Source organism: Chlorocebus sabaeus, chromosome 23, assembly GCF_047675955.1.
Source record: "Chlorocebus sabaeus isolate Y175 chromosome 23, mChlSab1.0.hap1, whole genome shotgun sequence".
Taxonomy (NCBI): domain Eukaryota; kingdom Metazoa; phylum Chordata; class Mammalia; order Primates; family Cercopithecidae; genus Chlorocebus; species Chlorocebus sabaeus.
The window spans coordinates 27,317,347-27,338,972 of record NC_132926.1 but is presented as its reverse complement, the minus strand read 5'-3'; the positions used below and the strand labels follow the sequence as shown (position 1 = coordinate 27,338,972).

Below are 21,626 nucleotides of genomic sequence, written 5' to 3'. Positions count from 1 at the left end.
TGACTGGTGCAGGCAGCACCCTTCTGCAGAAGTAAATTTGCCTTGCTGAGAAGTCTTTTGTTTGAGTGCTTGTTTTCTTTGTGACTCCAGGCTCTTATTTCCAACTGTTTGGGGGCTCGTCTGGTATCCCATTCTCCTCCGGGGAAGGGTCTCTGATCACCTCTCATGAGGAGATGCGTCCCGCTGCCTCATTGCGATGGCCTCAGGAGTAAGGAATCGAGAACCACTGGTGTGAGGAACAAACCTGAACTCTCAACAATGAAGGAAGAAAAGGCCTACAAATACCGCAGCGACCAGGTAACTCTGCACACACCAAGGTCAGAAAAGCTGTGGGGGCAGTGAAGTACTTCCTTGGTGGTCAGGACATCCTGGAGGTTGAAAGTGTGTGAATAAGATACACAATTGAGTGTGAAGCGAGTGTGGAGTCTGGATCTGTGGTTCCATGTCACCTCATATGGCTTAAGGCAGCTTTCCTGTTGTGAGGCTTATACCAACCTGCCAATGCTAAGAACACCCCCTCAGTCATAACATCCCTGCAGCTGAACAAAAGTTCCTGGCCCAGGATCCGCAATGGAATAACAATGTAGCCCATCGAGGGAATATGAGATCTCAGAAATATGATAATTAGAGGGATTTGGGAATCAGTTCCTCAAACTCAAAATATACCAAAGCTTTTAATATACAACAGGGAAAGGATAAAGGACTTATGGAATTCTTAGAGAGGCTTAAATTCCCGTGAGGGAAGTAGCTGGAGAAGTACGAAGTGAAAGTAGGGGAGCGCAAGAAACCTCCAGTGGGCGGGGAGGGGTTGAACCTCCAGAGAAAAGGGGGTAAGAAATCTCTAGTAAGAGGTTGAGCCACACAGACTCAGGAAACGCAGGGAAACTTCTAAAACTTCCAGAATGGGAAGTACCTCAAGCAGGACAGGAAATAAAAAGGACAAGACAATACACTTCCCTCTGATAGCCCTCTAGGTCTCATGTTAACATGTTAGAAGGATAATGCGAGGACCAAACACAAGAAGAAGCAACAAATGATAAAATACTGCTGTTGTATTTGGACCAAAGAACCTATCCTCAAACCTTCAGTCTTTTGGCCAAGAGTTTCAGTCTAGTGAGGACTGGATTTGTCCACTTTTAATAGGGTATATCAATAACAAAAGTCCTGTGTCCCAGGAGGAAATAAGACTATGCCCTGTGTTGGTGGCAGGGGCCTGTCCTATATTCCCTAAAGGATACAGGAGACAAGCCAGAAGCTACTTCTTCTCAAGAAATTAATATCCCTTACCCCAATAAGTCAACCAACACGTGGGACCCCTTAGACCACCTTCCCTGCCAAACACCACTAACTTCCCTCCCCCTCCAGTAGATGCAACTGCCCCAGACCCTTCCCCAGCTCACTTTGTTTCTCCCCCTTATAATCCTGACTCTTGGGGTCTCCCCAGCCTGAATGCCCTCCCCCAGGAAGACTTCAGTGTGAGATAGCACAATGTAAAAAAGATATCCAAAACTTCCCTTTCCCCACTACCTCCAAAGAATGTGCTCCAACGATCTTTCCCTTAAGGGAAGTGCCTCTAGGAGGAGGGGGCATTGGTTCCGTCAACGCCCCGTTAATCAGTTCAGAAATCCAAAGCCTAACAAGGGAACTCAAACCACTCTTAGATGATCCCTATGGAGTAGCAGATCAAATTGATCAATTTCTAGGACCCCAGTTGTATACTTGGGCTGAGTTAATGTCCATCCTAGGCATCCTCTTTTTGGGAGAGGAAAGAAGCATGATCCGCAGGGCTACTATGACGGTTTGGGAACATGCTCAGTCCTAACGTCCCTGCAGCTGAACAAAAGTTCCCGGCCCAAGATCCTCAATGGAATAACACCCTCAAAGGAATATGAGAGATCTCAGAGATATGATAATTAAAGGGATTCGGGAATCAGTTCCTTGAACTCAAAATATACCAAAGCTTTTAATATACAACAAGGAAAGGATAAAGGACCTATGGAATTCTTACAGAGGCTTAAAGAGCAAATGAGGAAATATGCTGGCCTAGAATTAGAAGACACCCTTGGGTGAGGAATGTTAAAGCTCCACTTTGTCACCAGATATTACAAAGAAATTACAAAAGATAGAAAATTGGAAAGACCGTCCCATAGAAGAGCTTTTAAGAGAGGCCCAAAAGGTATATGTATGAAGGGATGAGGAAAGGCAAAAGCAAATTGGGTTTGAACAGATTGAAGGTATCATATCCCTCCCTCTGCCAGAAACAAAACAAGAGCTCAGAAAATGTTGGGGATTGGTTGGATACTGTTGCCTATGAATTGACTCTTATGCCTCAGAAACAAAACCTTTGTACCAAAGACTCACCCAAGAAGAGCCAGACCCCCTTCTTTGGACTCCACCAGAAATCAAACAAGTAGAAAAATTAAAACATTTACTAGTGACTGCCCCTGTTCGAGCTTTACCCTCCCTAGAACAGCCATTCCATCTTTTTGTCAGTATAAGCAAAGGAGTGGCTTTAGGGGTACTTACCCAAGAGCATGGGGGCCACTGGCAGCCCGCAGCATTCCTGTCAAAAATTATTGACCCCGTTACCCGTGGATGGCCCGAATGTGTCCAATCTGTAGCAGCAATAGCCTTGCTCAGTGAGGAAAGCAGAAAATTAACCTTTGGGGGAAAACTCACTGTTAGCCCACCTCACAAAGTCAGAACTATCCTCAACCAAAAGGCAGAAAGGTGGCTCGCTGATTCAAGAATTTTAAAATATGAAGCTATCCTGTTAGAGAGATGACTTGACACTAACTACTGACAATTCTCTAAATCCAGCTGCTTTTCTAACTGGGAATCCAAATCAAAAGGTAACAGGGAACCCACAACCAAAGGAACTTGAGCATAAATGTTTAGACCTAATTAGTTACCAAACCAAAGTTAAGACTAGACTTACGTGAAACTCCTTTTCAAACAGGGAAACATCTTTTTGTAGACAGTTCCTCTCCGGCAATAGAAGGAAAAAGGGATTACAGATACTCTGTAGTTGACAAAGATACCCTCACAGAAACAAAATCAGGAAGATTACTGAATGGCCCACACAGATGTGCGAGCTACTTGCTCTAAATCAAGCCTTAAAATTTTTACAAAATCAGGAGGGAACAATTTATACTTCCAAATATGCCTTTGGAGTACTACATACCTTTGGAAAAATCTTTTTTTTTTTTTTTTTTTTTTTTTTTGAGACGGAGTCTTACTCTGTTGCCCAGGCTGGGGTGCAGTGGCCGGATCTCAGCTCACTGCAAGCTCCGCCTCCCGGGTGCACACCATTCTCCTGCCTCAGCCTCCCGAGTAGCTGGGACTACAGGCGCCTGCCACCTCACCCGGCTAGTTTTTTGTATTTTTTAGTAGAGACAGGGTTTCACCGTGTTAGCCAGGATGGTCTCGATCTCCTGACCTCATGATCCGCCCGTCTCGGCCTCCCAAAGTGCTGGGATTACAGGCTTGAGCCACTGCGCCCAGCCACCTTTGGAAAAATCTGGACTGAATGAGGCCTTACTAACAGTAAAGGTCAAAACCTAGTCTACAAGGCCGGGTGTGGTGGCTTGTGCCTGTAATCCCAGCACTTTGGGAGGCCGAGGCAGATGAATCATGAGGTCAGGAGATGGAGACCAGCCTGGCTAACACTGTGAAACTCCGTCCCTACTAAAGATACAAAAATTAGCCAGGCGAGGTGGCGGGTGCCTGTAGTCCCAGCTACTCGGGAGGCTGAGGCAGGAGAATGGCGTGAACCCGGGAGGCAGAGCTTGCAGTGAGCTGAGATCACACCACTGCACTTCAGCCTGGGCGACAGAGACGCTGTCTCTAAAAAAAAAAAACCTAGTCCACAAAGAGTTACTAATACAAGTATTAGATAATCTCCAGCTTCCTGAGGAAATAGCTATTGTTCATGTCCCAGGACACCAAAAAAACCCTCTCCTTTGAAAGTCGGGGAAATAATCTAGGCAACCAAATAGCCAAACAGGCTGCCTCTTCCCAAGCTACCCCCATTTTTCATTTAGCCCCTCATCTTCCCCCATGCAGACCAGGAAAAACTAAAGAAATTAGGAGCTGAGGAAAATTCAGAAGGAAAATGGGTATTACCAGATGGAAGAGAAATGTTATCCAAGCCTCTTATGAGGAAAATATTGTCACTTCATCAAGGATCTCAATGGGGTCCTCGAGCTACGTGTGACGCAGTCCTTCCAGTCTATGAATGCATAGGAATATATACCCTCACTAAGCAAGCAGTCGATGGTTGCATAGTGTGCAGAAAGACTAACAAGCAAACCCTAAAGAGGCAACCTCCAGGAGGAAGGAACCCACGGTTAAGGCCATTCCGAAGTGCCCAGGTTGACTATACTGAAATGCCCCCAATAGGCCACCTCCAGTATTTGCTAGTAATAGTAAACCACCTTACCCACTGGGTAGATTCCATCCCCTTGCCAAGCGCAACAGCCAGTAATGTGGTCAAAGCCCTGTTAGAACACGTCACACCCAGGTTTGGACTAACAGAAAACATTGATTCAGACAATGGGACCCACTTCACTGCACACATCATTAAAGGACTAACCCAGGCATTAGAAACAAAATGGGAATATCATATTCTTTGGCATCTGGCCTCATCAGGGTAAGTAGAAAGAATGAGTCAAACTTTAAAAAATCACCTAATCAAGTAAATCCTGAAAACTTGGTTACCATGAACAAAATGTCTTCCCATTGCCTCACTCAAAATCCAGATTGCCCCTTGAAAGGACCTTGGCCTGTCCCCTTATGAAACACTCTATGGGTTGCTTTACCTAAATTCCACTATTGGCCTTTCTACATTTGAAACGAAAAATCAGTTTCTCAAAAACTTTGTATTTGGTTTGTCTTCCACCCTTTCCTCCCTTAGGATTCAAGGCTTCCTAGCGCAAACATCACCCCTCAAATTCCCAGTCCACCAACATCAACCCGGAGATCATGTCCTTGTCAAAATCTGGAAAGAGGGAAAGCTCGAGCCCACCATTGAAGAAGCTTACCTGGTGCTCCTAACAACTGAGACAGCAGTCTGAACTGCTGAAGAGGGGTGGATCCATTGTACCCAAGTCAGAAAGTCGCTGCCCTCTCTGAAGCTATGGACCGTCGTCCCAGGGCCAACTCCCACCAGAGTAACATTAAAGAGAAAAGCCTAATCTCTTTTTCCTCTTCTCTTTCCCTTAGCTACCTCTCATCTTATTATTAATGTAACTAGGTCAAGCTCACCCCAAACCCAAAGCATTACTTTCAATGCTTGTCTTGCCATGCCCTGTGGGGATCTCCAAAGTCAGAGACAGCTAGCCTCCTAGAAAAGCTCTGCCCATCCACCCCTTCCAAACCCAGCACCACCTATAACCGTTGCCATCAACAACCATGAGCCTTCCAGGGGTTATGATATAGTTGGGAGATGTTATCTGGACTACCAAATAGCAGGGCTGGACCTCCTCAGAAAGCTGCACCACCCTAAAACCCTACCTCCACTTCACCAAAGGAACCACCTGCTCAAATTGCCAAATCCACCAGTGCAACCCAGTACTTCTCTCTATTCTTATCCCCACCTCCACTGACCCTAACCCCACTTGTCTTTATGGCCTAGGAGTGGATGTCACTGGAAAAGAACCCATAGGCTCCTTTAAAATACATTTTGTTGGCTGGGCGCAGTGACTCACACCTATAATCCCAGCACTTTGGGAGGCCGAGGCAGGTGGATCACAAGGTCAAGAGATTGAGACCATCCTGGCCACCATGGTGAAACCCCATCTCTATTAAAAACAAAAATTAGCTGGGCATGGTGGCACATGCCTGTAGTCCCAGCTACTTGGGAGGCTGAGGCAGAATTGCTTGAACCTGGGAGGCCGAGGTTACAGTGAGCCGAGATCGTGCCACTGCACTCCAGCCTGGCGACAGAGACTCTGCCTCAAACAAACAACAACAAAACAAAAACAAAAAAAAGTTTTAACCTTCCTCCATCTCCTACCAACTCGCCTCCCCCACGCCCACCAAATCAAATCATTTTTTGTTTCTTACCTAATAATAAGAAAGTAGCCATAGTAGAAGTCAAGGACCTAAAGCAAACCTTAGCCATAGAAACCAGATATCAAGATGTTAATGCCTGGCTGGAATGGATTAAATATTCTGTTCACACCCTAAATAAAAGCGATTGATACACTTGTGCAACAGGCAGGCCAGAAACCCAAATTGTTCCCTTTCCACTTGGATGGACCTCCAACCAACAGGGCATGAGCTGTATGGTAGCTCTCTTCCAAAACCCCACAGCCTGGGGCAATACGGCATGCTAAACTCGCTCACTGCTATTCTCGAAGTCAAAGGCCCTGTAGGTCAGCTCCGGTTGACAATGTAAATTTTACCTCGTGTCTCTCACGACGGGGAAAATTTGGCATTCCTTGGAAGCCTAGTGGGATGCAGTGAGTCCAAGCCTTTTCAGGAGCTAACCAATCAGTCTGCCCTTGTTCATCCCCGGGCGGATGTATGGTGGTATTGTGGTGGGCCACTACTGGGTACTCTGCCAAGTAACTGGAGGGACACTCACGCACTAATCCCATTGGCCATCCCTTTCGCCCTGGCGTTTCACCAAACAAAAAGAACAATTGTAAGAGCAGAAGTGCCCCTTACGGGTCCTTTGACCCTCACATTTATATAGATGCCATTGGAGTTCCATGAGGGCTACCAAATTAGTTTAAAGCCCAAAATCAAATAGCCACAGTATTTGAATCTATATTGTTCTCATGGTAACTGCAAACAAAAATGTAGACTGGATAAATTACATTAACTATAATCAACAATGGTTTGTTAATTATACTAGGGATGCCATTAAAGGAATAGCTGAACAATTAGGCCCTACCAGCCAAATGGCCTGGGAAACTGAATAGCCCTGGACATGATATTAGCTGAGAAGGTTGGGGTCTGTATCATGATTGGAGTCTAATGCTGTACTTTTATCTGCAACAATATAGCCCCCAATGGAACAATTACAAAAGCCCTATAAAAGGCCTTACCACCCTAGCAAACGAATTGGCCAAAAATTCTGGAGTATGACCCCTTCTCTAACCTCATGAAGAAATGGTTTGGAAAATGGAAGGGACTCATAACCTCAATCTTTACCCCCCTTGCCATTGTTATAGGTATATTTATTCTTTTAGGTTGCTGCATTATACCCTGTATTTGTGGATTAGTGCAAAGACTCATAGGAAACGCTCTCCCAAAACCCCTCTTGCTTATCCCCCACCCTACTCAGATAAGCTCCTATTCCTAAGTGGACAAGAGGAACAATAAAGTCAAGATATGTTAAGGAGACTTGAAGAGGAAGAACTACCAAGAGGGGGAAATTTGCCAATCAATCAATTCCTCTTCAAACTTCCTTGTTCCTTTTAGCAACTAATGTTTCACATTGCTAGAAAGGATAAATTATTGTTCCCTAAACAAGCCTTTCCATCTTTGCTGTGCCTAAACATGCCCAAACATGCCTTAATGGACAATCCCTTCCTCCCCTCCTTTCTTTACAAGTTATGTGTTTAAAGGTTTAAGTTTACCCTATTTGGAAAAGTTTTACCACTCCTACCCCTTCTCCCCTGTCCACCCTATTTGGAAAAATTCCAAGTTTTAGCCAATCGGGCTAGCTTAAATTGTGTGGTCCAACTTCAGCCAATGGGGAAGGGACACAGAAACAGAAGTTGCGTTAGGGACAAAAAGCCTTCTCCTTTGTTTAGTGTGCTCTTGCGACTGTGACTGGTGCAGGCAGCACCCTTCTGCAGAAGTAAATTTGCCTTGCTGAGAAGTCTTTTGAGTGCTCGTTTTCTTTGCGACTTCGAGCTCTTATTTCCAACACTGGGATTACAGACATGTGCCACCACGCCCAGCTAATTTTTGTATTTTTAGTAGAGATGGGGTTTCTCCATGTTGGCCAGGCTGGTTTTGAACTCCTGACCTCACGTGATCTGCCTGCCTCGGCCTCCCAAAGTGCTAGGATTACAGGTATGAGCCACTGTGCCTGGCCATAATTTATTTTAAAAATTTTATTTATTACTTATAGAGATGGGAGTTTGCTATGTTGCCCAGGCTGGCCCTGAACTCCTGGCTTCAAGCAATCCTCCTGCCTCAGCCTCCATAGTATCTAGAGTATAGGTTTGCACCATAGCACCAGGCAACTGAGTGCAATTCGGCCCCTCCATATATGCTGCCAAATGTTGGTCTCAAATATATACTGCCTCCATATATACTGCCCAGCTGGTCTCAAACTCCGGTCCTCAAGTGATTCACTTGCCTTGGCCTCCCAAAGTGTTGGGATTACAGGCATGAGCCACCCCGCCCGGACTCAAATAGTAAATCTTGTTCTTACCAAAGCAGTAACTGAGGAGTGAGCAGGACCCTTCTACCCACAGGTAATGCTTCCGACAGATCATAAAGGAATTTAGAATTCTAGTTTAACAATATCACTCTTTACTCAAGTGGAACGGACTATATATTTTTTCCACCTCTGTAAGCAAAGTTCATTTTAGCAGTTTGTAGAACTGGTGTCCAGTTTTCTACCTAGCCATGCCTATTTATATCTTTGCAATCAAGAAAGATTCTCCACCTCTAGTAACAAAGCATCATCTTCCTAAAGTTCACTTAACTGTATGAAGAACTGTGAGGATCTAAATTCTACAGTATTTCCCTTTGTAGAGTTTATTAAACTGTAATGCTAGGCACATACACATCTTTGAAAACCGCCTTAAACTTTTTCCTTCCTGGGACTCCCTGTAAATGAATTTCATTCTTGCTGTCCCAATCCCAATCCTAGGAATTAACTGAAAAATAAACTACAAACGTGAGCAGAAAAGCCTTCACAATGAATCCTAGATAAAACAGTTCAATTATGTGAAAGGCGTATTCCTTCCCACACCCATGCCAGACTCTGATTTTCCCATCCTAGCAACTGCGACATTACAGAAACATCTGTTCCTGATACTGTTCAACTGTTTAAATAACCAAGGAGGAGGAAAAAAAGATTTACAATTAAATAGTATTTAGGGTCCCAATTGTCAGAGTCCAAAAATCCAAAGGTCATCTATGCAAAATTAGGAACAAGTATTTTTCTCCAAAGAGTATCTTTGGCTTTAATCTGATTCTCAAAAGGATCCTATGATCCAAGAAAAGTTTAAAAACCATTGAAACAGTAATTTATTCCTGAGCTATTTGACTGCCATCGATACATCTGTTATAAAACTGAAGGGAAAACACACATTTGAATCACTTCTTCTAAAGCTTTAGTAAATGATCTGTTCAAATAAGCAATTACATAAAAGAATAAAACCAAATTTCCAACCTAAAATTCTGACAGGAGAGTCAACATGATGGTTAAGGCCTATTTCATATTCAAACTTCAATCTATGAAAGAGGAGAGAGAGAAGGGTCTCCGCTTTCAAATTAAATATTATAAAAACAATTTTAAAAAAGATAGTATCAATAGTCCTAAAATGCAGCAACTCCATCTCAAACAAGCATGACACATTTCTGATCAGATGAAGTATTTATAAAGGTAGCTTGTGTTTTAAGCATGTAACACTTTGGGTGATGACAGAAGTTTCTCCTCTTTGGATGAAACCTGCCTAAGGCTGTAGAGATGACCAACACTCTGCAGGTATTAGTTCTGAATAACTACTGCGGGCTTTACATGATCTTCCCTCCAGCAGGAGACCACAATTGAGTCTAAAGTCAGATCCACTGTGTCTGTGGGTAGGCAGGGTTGATTCAAACTTAATCCTCGTTTGTATTCATTTGGATTACCGCAAAAACAGCTAGGGACCAGAGTGAATGTCTGGTGAGGTGGAACTGCAGAGGTGAAAGGTGTCAACATTTTCAATTTGGCAGTTTCTTCAAGGTGTGTAAAAATTCACGTGCAGAAGGTCTGGCAGTGTCTTTTGTAAGTTTTCGTGTTGCCGTATTTCTGAAGGAGCTCTAGGGCCTGCTGCTGCATTTCCTGGGCCAGACACCCAGGAAAGTGGGACCTGATGAGAAGCAGGACGAGGCAGCACTCCAGCACATCTGGGAAGGGCCAGGCCTGAAATATGATGACATGAGGATGAATAAGGAAGCATTTGCAAAAGAGCCACAAACACCTTCACAGAAGGCACCAGTGACTCAGGTTCATCTATAGACACTTCTTGGACACAGCTGATCCAGCTCTCTCCTAAGGCAATGTCCTGTCTTTCTCTTCAATGGTTACTCCAAGGAGAAATGACACTCAAAACTGGGATGGTTGCTGGGATGTCCTTCTCAATGGCACAATCTCTTTCTACAGCACTATGCAAATCAACCCTTAAAAATGGTGCTTCTATTACTATTTGGGCCCACAGCCAAAAAGACTTGTCCATCTGTAAGCTGTCTAATACATGGCACCAATCTAAATTTTACTTCTTACCTATTACATTTATTTAGTTTCTCTGAAGACTGAGGTATAAAATTACTTGTATGATCAATAATTCTACTCTCACAAAACATCCTAGCTAACCAAAGTAATTGGATTCTAAATTCTTAAGCTCATATGAATGGGTAGAGATTTTAGAAACTGAACAGAGAGGTAGCTGACCTATAAGAATGTGGTATAGTCAAGTGATAACACAAAAAGTGATGCTTTACCAAATGAACTTCTTTAACTCTTACCTTAATGCTCTCAGGAAATTTCGCCATTCTCTCATTTGCCTCTGTAAGCCTTTTGGTTAATTCAGGCAGAGAAAGTGGCTCATTTTTTTCTTCTTTACTAGTGAAAAAAATAAAAGGTGTAAGTTGTTTGTCTTGCCCTGGGTAACATTTTTCTCCCATTGATTTTACTGTGGTAAAATGTATATAACATAAAGCTTACCATTTTAGCCATTTAAAAATATATAGTTCAGCGGTTTTAAATACATTCATAATGTTGTGAAAAACATCTTCACCACCCATTTCCAAAACTCTTGTCGTTTTGTAAAACTGAAATTTTATACCCATTAAACAGTAACTTCTCATTCTGCTTCCCTTAGCCCCTGTCAATATCATTCTACTTTCTGTCTCTATGATTTTAACTATTTTGAGTACCTCATACAAGTGGAGTCATATAGTGTATGTCTTTTCGTGACTGGCTTATTTCACTCAGCATAACGACCTTCCTTCGTAAGGCTGAATGACATTCCATCATATAGATACGGCACATTTTGCTTATCCATTCACCTGTCAGTGGATACTTAGGTTGCTCCCATGTTTTGGGTATTATGAATAATGCTGCTATGAACACAGGTGTGCACATATTTCAGACTCTGCTTTCAATTCTTTTGGGTATATACCCAGATGTGGAAGTGCTGGATCCTATGGTCATTCTATTTTACATTTCTGGAGGAACTGCTGCTATACTGTTTTCCACAGTGGCTGCATCATTTTACATTTCCACTCACAGGCACAAGGGTTCCAACGTCTCTGCATCCTCCCCAATACTTGTTCTGCTTCTCTGATAGTAGTCTAATGGCTATGAAGTGCTACTTCACTGTAGTTTTGATTTGCATTTCCCTAATGATCAGATATTGAGCATCATTTCCTGTGCTTACTGGCTTTTTAGAGAAATATCTATTCAAGCCCTTTGCCCTTGAATAACAAATTATCTTTTGTTATGCCTGGGTAACTTTTATCTTTTATTTTTTAAATTTTTTTAAAATTTAAACTTTTGCCCATGACACAGCCCCCAGGAGGTCCTGAGAACATGTGCCACTGCCTGGGTAACTTTTTTCTCATTTTATAAATAAAATTCCTTTGTCACCTGGCTTATTAAAATTTAATTTAATTTTTTTTTGTACGGACAGGGTCAACCAGGCTGGTGTGAGTGGCACAATCGTATCTCACTACAGCCTCGAACTCCTGGGCTTAAGTGATCCTCCCACCTCAGCCTCCTGAGTAGCCAGGACTACAAGTGCATGCCACCACAACTGGCTAATTTTTAAAAATTAATTTTTCTAGAGACAGGGTCTCAATATGTTGCCCAGGCTGAACTTGAGTTCCTGGTCTCAAGTGATCCTCCTGCCTCAGCCTCCTAAGTACCTACAGGGTATATGCTACTACACCTGGTTATTTTATTTGTATTTTTTGAGATGAAGTCTCCCTCTGATGCCCAGGTTGGAGTGCATTGGTGTGATTTTGGCTCACTGCAACCTCTGCAGCCCAGGTTCAAGTGATTCTCTGGCCTCAGCTCCCCAAGTAGCTGGGATTACAGACATGTGCCACCATACCTGGCTAATTTTTGTATTTTTAGTAGAGATGGGGTTCATCATGTTGGCCAGGCTGGTCTCAAACTCCCGACCTCAAGTGATCCGCCCACCTCAGCCTCCTAAAGTGCTGGGATTACAAGCGTGATCCACTGTGCCTGGCCTTTTTTTTTTTTTTTTTTTTTTTTTTGTAGAGACAGGGTCTCACTTTGTTGCCCAGGCTGGTGGTAAATTCCTGGGCCAAGTGATCCTCCTGCTTCAGCCTCCCAAAGTGCTGGGATTATAGGCACGAGCCACTGTTCCTAGCCAGCAGGGTCATTTTTCATTCCATCTTGCACTTGCCTCAGTACTTACCACTGGCTCTGAGAACTGGAGAGGGGCTGCTCTGCTTCTACTTCCAGTTCATTCTTATCAGGACCATTTGCTGTGGATTTACAGAGTTGACTCCTCTGGTGCTGGCGGATCATTTCTGCCAAGGTCTCTTGGACTTCAGCAACAGTTCTCTGTGAGTTTTGGAGACTGGCATGCTTTTCTGAAAAGAGCTCCTTAAAAGTACTCAGAATTCGCTCACCTTCTTCTGTGAGTCTCAAGTCTAGTTCCGAGGGTCTGTTTGGCTCTGGCTGAGAAGTTTCAGGGTCAGTTTCTTCAGTGCTGGCAGTGTCTAACTGCTGGCTTGCCTCAACAGAGAGTGTTCTGTGACCAGTCCCTACCCAGACACTGGAATTTGGGCAAGGCCTAGAGAGAGACCACCAGAATTCATACAGACGCCCATAAAGAAAAAAGGCCTCCAGACTTTTGAAAGCTGGCATGGCAGGGGATTGACGGTCACCCAATTTGTCTCTTAGGTGGTCACAGCCTAGGAAAAGAGAAAAAAGATACTGGGTCATGCATTTCTCTAGTTGCCAGAAATCTGGCTTCCTGCCCTATCACCCAAGAAGCAGACCCCAGGAAAAAGAACAGTGTGATCCACGGGGCCACATGCCTTTCCACCAAAAGCCAACTGGAGGCTAAACATTTCCTGTCTTGGGACAATGTTCTCATTACTACATCCTAGGAGTCATTCAAAGCATGATAGAGTCCATTTGTCCTACTGAAGGCTCTGGGGCCACAATGACTGAAGTAAGATCACACCCTCTCTCTGAAAAATCACAATGATTTAGTTCAGTGACTGTGCAGCCCAAGGAAGGTAAATCTTTTTGCTGTTCTTACTAACATGTAACTACATTCCTATTTCTCTCTCCCTTAAACTGTGTGGAAAGTGGACAGGAGGCAGTAAGAGGGTAGGGCCAGGTAAAGGAAACAGTATAGTTATTCTTAAAAGCTTGGGTAAGAGAATCCAAACTTTCTACTGAAATGACACAGCTGGCCAATCTCCATCTTTTAAGAATTTAGGTACTCCCAGTGCCACACCACTAGTGGTGGTGAAGTTGTCCACTAAAGGGTGTGCCTCAGGCAGGGGGGAGTCATTTACCGTCAGGGAGAAAGGCTGAGTACACTTCCTGCATGATGGTGAAGCTCCCCGAGTCATAGCTCCGGACCACTGCCTGAAGGAGTGCCTGCACGGCCTCGTCCCAGGAGGCCATCTGCTGGCTCAGCACTGCCAGGGTCAAGTCATGGCAAATGTGAAGCAGGAGCTGGAGAGAGAAGCCAGAGTCTGAGGTAAACATCCTCCCACGGTAGGCACAGAGGATGCCACCAAACTGTTCCTGTGAACCGCATTTGGAAACAAGTACACACAATTCACACTTAAGAAAGTTCCTCTTGTTTCCGCCACCCATGTCTAGCTGCACAGCAACACCTACGTCCCGGTGTTAAAGTCTGTTCACACTGAGAAAACACCTTTACATTTGCATTTAATATTTAGCTTCTGGAACTAAAAGCTGTAATCAAAAGCACAATAAAAGCTGGGCGCAGTTGCTCACACCTGTAATCCCAGAACTTTGGGAGGCTGAGGCGAGTGGATCACGTGAGGTCAGGCGTTCAAAGACTAGCCTGGCTAACGTGGTGAAACCCCATCTCTAAAAAAAACCCAAAAATTAGCCAGGCATGGTGGTGCAAGGCTGTAATCCCAGCTACTCGGGAGGCTGAGGCGGAAGAATCGCTTGAACTGGAGAGGTGGAGGTTGCAGTGAGCCCAGATTGTGCCACTGTACCCCAGCCTGGGTGACAGAGTGAGACTCTGCCTCAAAAAAAAAAAAAAAAAAAAAAACCCAAAACAAAATAAAACAAAGCTTGGAGTACAACTAAGAAAAATGTACTCAATTTTAAGTATTTAGTTTGGTAAGTTCTGAGAAGCATATATAGCTCCATAACTACCAGCAAAATCAAGACAGAACATTTTCATCCACTGAAGATATGCCCTCCGGCCCCTCTGCAGGCCATCTCCCAGCCCCACCCCACTGGCAACCACTGAACTGTTTGTTTTGTCACTTTAATTTTTTCTTTTCTAGAATTCACATAAATGGAACCACAGAGTATACGGTCTTTTGTATCTTTAATGCTTTTGAGAGTCACCGATATTACTATTATTTTTGAGATGGAATCTCGCTCTGTCGCCCCGACTGGAGTGCAGTGGCATGATCTTGGCTACAAGCTCGGCCTCCTGGGATCACGCCATTCTCCTGCCTCAGTCTCCTGAGTAGCTGGGACTACAGATGCCTGCCACCACGCCCAGCTAACACCGATATTATCTGTGTGGCAGTAATTTGTTCCTTTTTTTTTTTTTGAGACAGTCTTGCTCAGTCACCTAGGCTGGAGTGCAGTGGTGTGATCTTGGCTCACCGCAAGCTCCGCCTCCCGGGTTCACACCATTCTCCTGCCTCAGCCTCCCAAATAGCTGGGACTACAGGCGTGTGCCACCATGCCCGGCTAATGTTTTTGTATTTTTAGTAGAGACGGGGTTTCACCATGTTAGCCAGGATGGTCTCGATCTCCTGACCTCGTGATCTGCCCGCCTCGGCCTCCCAAAGTGCTGGGATTATAGGCGTGAGCCACTGCACCCAGCTGTTCCTTTTCACTTTGATCTTTTATTGAGACAGCGTCTCATTCTCTTACCCAGGCTGGAGTGCAGTGGTGCCATCTTGGCTCACTGCAGCCTCCGCTTCCCAGATTTGAATGATTCTCCTGCCTTAGCCACCCTAGTACCTTGGATTACAGGCTTGTGCTACCACACCCGGCTAATTTTTGTATTTTTAGTAAAGACGGGGTTTCGCCATGTTGCCCAGTCTGGTCTCGAACTCCTGAGCTCAAGCGATCCACCTGCGTTGGCCTCCCAAAGTGCTGGGATTACAGGTGTGAGTCACCAAGCCTGGCCCTTTTTATCGTTACACAGTATAGTATTTTACTGCATAGACACAACAGTTTGCATATCCATTCATCAGTTGATGGACATTTGGTTTGTTTCTAGTTTTTGGCTATTGTGCGCTAAGCTGCTGTACACATTTGTGCACAAGTCTGTGTGGCCATCTGATTTCACTGTTTTAGTGGAATTTCTAGGTAGTAGAACTGCTGGGACATGGGGCATTTGCATGTTTAACTTTATAAGAAACTGCCTGGCCGGGGGTGGTGGCTCACGCTTATAATTCCAGCACTTTGGGAGGTCGAGGCAGGTGGATCACCTGAGGTCAGAAGTTCAAGACCAGCCTGGCCAACATGGTGAAACCCTGTCTCTACTAAAAATCTACAAAATAGGCCGGCTGCAGTGGTTCATGCCTATAATTCCAGCACTTTGAGAGGCCGAGGTGGGCAAACCACGAGGTCAGGAGTTCGAGACCAGCCTGGCCAACATGGTGAAACTCCGTCTCTACTAAAAATACAAAAAATTGGCCAGGCATGGCAGCAGGTGCCTGTAATCCTAGCTACTTGGGAGGCTGAGGCAGGAGAATCGCTTGAACCTGGGAGGCGGAGGTTACAGTGAGCCAAGATCATGCCACTGCACTCCAACCCGGGTGACAGAGTGAGACTCCATCTAAAAAAAAAAAAAAAAGTAAAAATCTAAAAAATATTAGCTGGGCGTGGTGACGCATGCCTATAATCCCAGTTACTTGGAAGGCTGAGGCAGGAGAATCACTTGAACCTGGGAGACAGAGGTTGCAGTGAGCAGAGATCATGCCATTGTACTCCAGCCTGAGCAATAAGAGCGAAATTTCGTCTCATAAAAAAAAAAAAGAAAAAAAAAATAATGAAACTGTCCAACTGTTTTTCAAAGTATATACCATTTGAGAAGTCTTGTTCCTCATAAATATCATAATGTTCCCTCATTTTGAAATGAGGGAAAGAATTATGCCAGGCACAGTGGCTCATGCCTGCAATCCCAGTACTTAGGGAGGCTGAGGCGGGAGGATCACTTGAGGAGTTCGAGACCAGCCTGGATAACAGTGAGACCCAGTTTCTACAAAGAAAAAAAAAAGAAGTAGATATATTCACAAAACAGACACAGCAGTTAAAATAAATCAACTGATCTCTTTTTATTAACATGGATAGATTTTACAAACAACAGCCTCTGAAATAAGCAAACTGCAAAACAATACATGTGGCACTGACACAGGAGTTGCCTATTATGAGCTGGGAAGGAGTGAAGGGCTGAGGAAAGGAACAAGAAAGGACTTCAACTTTACTGTACTGTGTTTATTTTATAAAGTCCTCAAATCAAAATACAAAATGAAACCAGAAAACCCTAACAAAGTAAAAATGACAAAATGTGAACATCTGTTAGTTCTGGTTGATGGGTTATTACATTATTCTGCTTTTCTATATTTTTTAGACTTTTTTTTTAGAAAAGGAAAGTAGTGGCTGTGTGTGGTGGCGCACAACTGTAATCACAGCTCTTGGGAGTCTGAGGCAGGAGAATCTCTTGAACCCCATGTCCCAGCAGGTGGTGGTTGCAGTGAGCCAAGATCATGCCACTGCACTCCAGCTTGGGCGACAGGGCAAGACTCTGTCTCAAAACAAATAATAATAATAAAAAAAAAAACGAAAACGATAAAAGGGAATACTGATCTAATACTAACTTTAAAGTTAAAGGGCTTTGATTAGTCTGAAGGGATCTTTCCAGGTGGTGTGGGCATGCCTTAGCCTTTTCTGAAACACAATCCGGTATTCTGCTTGTTTCCCTGTTACGACAGACATGGAATTAAGGAAGTCTTACCACTGAGTGATAAATGTCAAAAGCTGGTACAGATGGCTTACCTGTTTGGCAGGCGTGTTATTTGTAGCAGATGGGTACTTGATGTTCTGCAGCTTCTGAAAGGCTTCCTGATACTGCTCAGGGGTGTCAACGCTGAAGATGCTCTTCCACACTGCAGTCACCCTCTCCACGAAAGGCCCTTCTGTGCCCGTGGTCCAAGTGTGGTAAGAGGAGGAGCTTTTGCCCTCTGAAAACCGCTTTTCCTCCAGATGCCGGGACAGTAGCTCCAGAAGGCAAAACACCAACCTCTGACCCTGGAACACAACAACAAGGAAGAGGAACTGTTACACAGGGAAGGCACTCGGGGGATCTCGAGAGCTCTTCTGAGTCCTTCGAAGTATTTCCCTTTGTATCTGCAGCAACCAAAGCACATTAGTGAGCTACCTGCCCCTGTGAGTCATGCATGAAAAGGGACAAAGGGGGCGATCTGAAAGACACTTCCCAGGTCCCTTTTTGGGGGAAATCTATCCTTGGAGCTCAAGAAACCATTTTTATGACACGGAATCCCAACTGTAGCCCTACCCACAATGACTTAAGCACACACAGACCAGCCACTTAAGGTCTGTAGCCTAGTTTGAGGAAAGATGGGCTGGGCTCATCAGGTTCTTTCTCCCTGACCAAACTTTGGACTCAGGAATAAAAGCATAATGGGCCAAAGCTGCTGGAATAGACAAGCTTTGTAGATCCAAGAGCTGGGACAGGCATTAGGAGCCATGTCCAAATAGTTTTAATAGAGGAAATCGGCTGGGAGGGAAGAAAACAGAAGCACAGAGAAAAGGCCTAGAAAATTTATTTTCACTACATTTTTAGTTGCCATGAGATTCCTTGTATACTCCTATAACAGTATCTTCTCAGTTAAGCTTGGAAGAGTCTCTGTTCCACAAAGCCAAAACAGCCCTTATCAAAATATTTAGCATATGCTTATTAGGTTTTCTTGCTTTGTTAAGGATGCTGTTTAAGAGAAAAACTAAAACGCTAAACAGTCATTCTGGAAACTTTGTGGATAAATTAAAATCTCTCTGGACTTAGTCATTTTCTAAATAATGCTCAGTGGCATTATCTTTTAGGGTGTCCTATTGTCGCCTCCATTTTTATTCTGCTGTTCCCAGAAAGCTACCTCCCCATGTACCATGTTCCTTGGGCTCTAAATATTCAGCTAAAAACCATCTTTAGTCCCCGTACTCTGCTAGGGAACAAAGAACTTAAAAAAACTCTTGTTAGTAGACCGGGCGCAGTGGCTCAAGCCTGTAATCCCAGCACTTTGGGAGGCCGAGACGGGCGGATCACAAGGTCAGGAGATCGAGACCATCCTGGCTAACACGGTGAAATCCCGTCTCTACTAAAAAAAATACAAAAAAACTAGCCGGGCGAGGTGGCGGGCGCCTGTAGTCCCAGCTACTCGGGAGGCTGAGGCAGGAGAAGGCCGTAAACCTGGGAGGCGGAGCTTGCAGTAAGCTGAGATCTGGCCATTGCACTCCAGCCTGGGCAACAGAGCGAGACTCCGTCTCAAAACAAAAAACAAAAAACAAAACAAAACCAAAAAAACCCAAAAAACCTCTGTTAGTATCTGACAAAGTTATCTAAAATGAATCAAATGTTTACATGTTTTAGAAACTAGGTAAGTGCCAATGCTTTAATCTGTTTTGATGTGTCAAAAAGGCAGTGATATGTTACTCATTTTTAACCAGATGGGAACCAAAAAAACTTAAGAAATAAGACATTTCTATTTTCCCACACTTTTCTCTTTTTTATTCTGAAGAGTCTCACTGTGTCACCTAGGCTGCATTGCAGTGACACAATCTTAGTTCATTGCAACCTCTGTCTCCTGGGTTCAAGCAATTCTGTCTCATCCTCCCAAGTAGCCAGATTACAGACGTGTACCACCACTCCTGGCTAATTTTTGTATTTTTAGTAGAGACGAGATTTTGCCACGTTGGCCAGGCTGGTCTCGAACTCCTAACCTCAAGTGATCCGCTGCATCCGGCCCAGTTTTTTCCATAGCTTACAGTTAAGAGGACCGTTTACAGGTAGAGTTCCATGATTTCTGTTAGAGGCCAACCATTCCCTCTTCAAGGAAGACAGTGCTGATAACATCAATGAAGAAACCCTAGACTGCCAACCCAAGGCCTGGGCTGACTAGTCTGTTCGCAGGCACTTTTTTTTTTTTTTTTTTTTGAGACGGAGTCCCACTATGTCGCCTAGGCTGGATCTCGGCTCACTGCAACCTCCGCCTTCCGGGTTCAAGTGATTCTCCTGCCTTAGCCTCCCAAGTAGCTAGGATTACAGAAGCGTGCCACCACGCCTGGCTGATTTTTGTATTTTTAGTTGAAACGGGGTTTCACCATGTTGTCCAGGCTGGTCTCGAACTCCTGACCTCAACTGATCTGCCCGCCTCAGCCTCCCAAAGTGCTGGGATTACAAGTGTGAGCCACCGTACCTGGCTCACAGGTGTTTTGTACAAACAGTTAAGCAATGGGAATTACTGTCAATGACCATATTATCTCTTACTCTGAATATGGCAACTAACAAGTCACAGTACTTCAGTGAGATAGCATGGCCAGGGCTTGCTGGGCCTGCCAAATTGGCACAGCTTGTGCAACTGGGTTATTAACTCAGATCTGACTAGAAGAGGATTTGGGACACTTCCCTCTTGTATACTAGGAGATGAAATAACAGACTGACCTGTAGACTTTCATGCAGCTGTAGGGCTTCCTGGGCTCCCACCCAGTTGTTGGCCAGAAGCAGCTCTTGGGCACATCTGAGCGCCAGGGAAGCAGACAACTCATCCTCTCCTATGATGGCGGCCAACTCTGCAGCCGTTCTAAGTGATGCTGCATCCCCCTTTTTGGCCAAAACTTTGGCTGCATCATAAGCACAAGTGGCCCCTAAATAGCTATAATATGAATAAAAATGTGAAGAAAAGGTCATAAACAGATCTTTTATTCCCACTCCTAGAGGATGGAATCACTTCTTTCTATCCACTTTGCTGCATGTGCCTTCCTGTGGTCCCAGGTATGTCACTGCCCCGGTTGTTCCTGTGAAGGCTGAGGCCAGCACAATTCAGCGGAGTGTATGAGAAACAGTATCATCTAGGTTGAGGACATCAGGAAAATGAGAGGGAATGACTCCTCTGTTTGGGTTCAATCCAGCATGGGTTGAGGTTCCTTTACTTGATGTTATAAGAGACCATTAGAAAAATGCATAATTTCTGAATCTGCTACTGAGGTTTTTCTTGAATAGTTATAGTGATTTACATAAATAAATCAGGAGGTAGATCCTGATAAGTCTTATGAAACTAAGTTGAATATACATATCTTTTAAATAATTTCTCGCTGCTTTACCTCCACCTCTAAACTTATTACTTGTGTTCCTGTCCTCCCCTTTCTGGCAGAAGCTCTTCTACATTGGATGCATCCCTCCACTCCTCAGGCTTACCATTTGGCTGCGACAGCATAATGGCCATCTCTTTCTAGGACGGTTCCCCAGCTGAGGTACAAGTCCTTCAGGACTGGGTCCTCTGGGCGCAGCCGGGCCTTGGCAATTGCAATAGCTTCCCTAAAGGCAAGAATAGACACTTTAGCCAATCTGAAAAGGCTCCTCTGTGTATGGCCCTAGGAGGGGCTGTAAGACAGGACAGATTGTCCCTTTTGCGTTGTCTTATTGTTTCAACTTCCTTTAAAAAACTGCACTTGCATTATATAGACAAATTACAAACACACGCTTCATTCGTTTCTTCACTTAGATCAGCAGTTCTTAAATCTGTGGTCTGTGGATTCCTAGGGGGTCCTCAACAACCTTTCAGAGGGTTCATGAAGTTATAACTATTTTTGTAACAATGCTAAGAGTCAGTTATGCGTTGTTTATTTAAAAAAAAAACTGTGTTGACATTTGCACTGATTGTGCAAAAGTAATGGTTGGTAAATTCTGGCATCTAAGAAAGAAGGCAGTAGCTCTTATAGTGGGAAAAAAGGGAGAATGCCCTTAATGAAGCAGTAAAAATCATGAATTTTACTAAATCCCTCAAGTCCAAAACACTTTAATATATTCTGTGTGACAAATGGGAAGAACATTTTGTTTTCTCTGCTGCATTCCAAAGTAGGATGGTTGTCTCTAGGAAACAACCTGTATGAACAAATTACAAGCTAAACTGGCTGCTTTTTTCATAGAACTTCCTTT

The 21,626-nt window shown here is 44.1% G+C and overlaps 1 protein-coding gene and 1 long non-coding RNA gene across 3 annotated transcripts in view; one reads left to right on the top strand and one right to left on the bottom strand.

Moving 5' to 3' along the window:
• Positions 1-90: 90 nt before the first annotated feature.
• On the top strand, positions 91-5,195 carry LOC119626728 (uncharacterized). The gene is made up of 2 exons (XR_005242884.2): positions 91-297; positions 4,916-5,195. It is a non-coding gene; the product is annotated as an uncharacterized lncRNA (long non-coding RNA).
• Positions 5,196-9,201: 4,006 nt separating this feature from the next.
• Positions 9,202-21,626, bottom strand: part of GEMIN5 (gem nuclear organelle associated protein 5) — a 49,502-nt gene continuing 37,077 nt past the window's right edge. For both annotated transcript variants that reach the window (XM_008015111.3, XM_008015110.3), the window contains exons 22-28: positions 20,886-21,005; positions 20,133-20,343; positions 17,453-17,704; positions 13,738-13,900; positions 12,621-13,122; positions 10,702-10,798; positions 9,202-10,099 (exon numbers count right to left, since the gene is read on the bottom strand). In XM_008015111.3, coding sequence (XP_008013302.1) covers positions 9,932-10,099; positions 10,702-10,798; positions 12,621-13,122; positions 13,738-13,900; positions 17,453-17,704; positions 20,133-20,343; positions 20,886-21,005 — 1,513 coding nt within the window. In that variant the 3' untranslated portion in view covers positions 9,202-9,931. The remainder of the gene's footprint in view (positions 10,100-10,701; positions 10,799-12,620; positions 13,123-13,737; positions 13,901-17,452; positions 17,705-20,132; positions 20,344-20,885; positions 21,006-21,626) is intronic.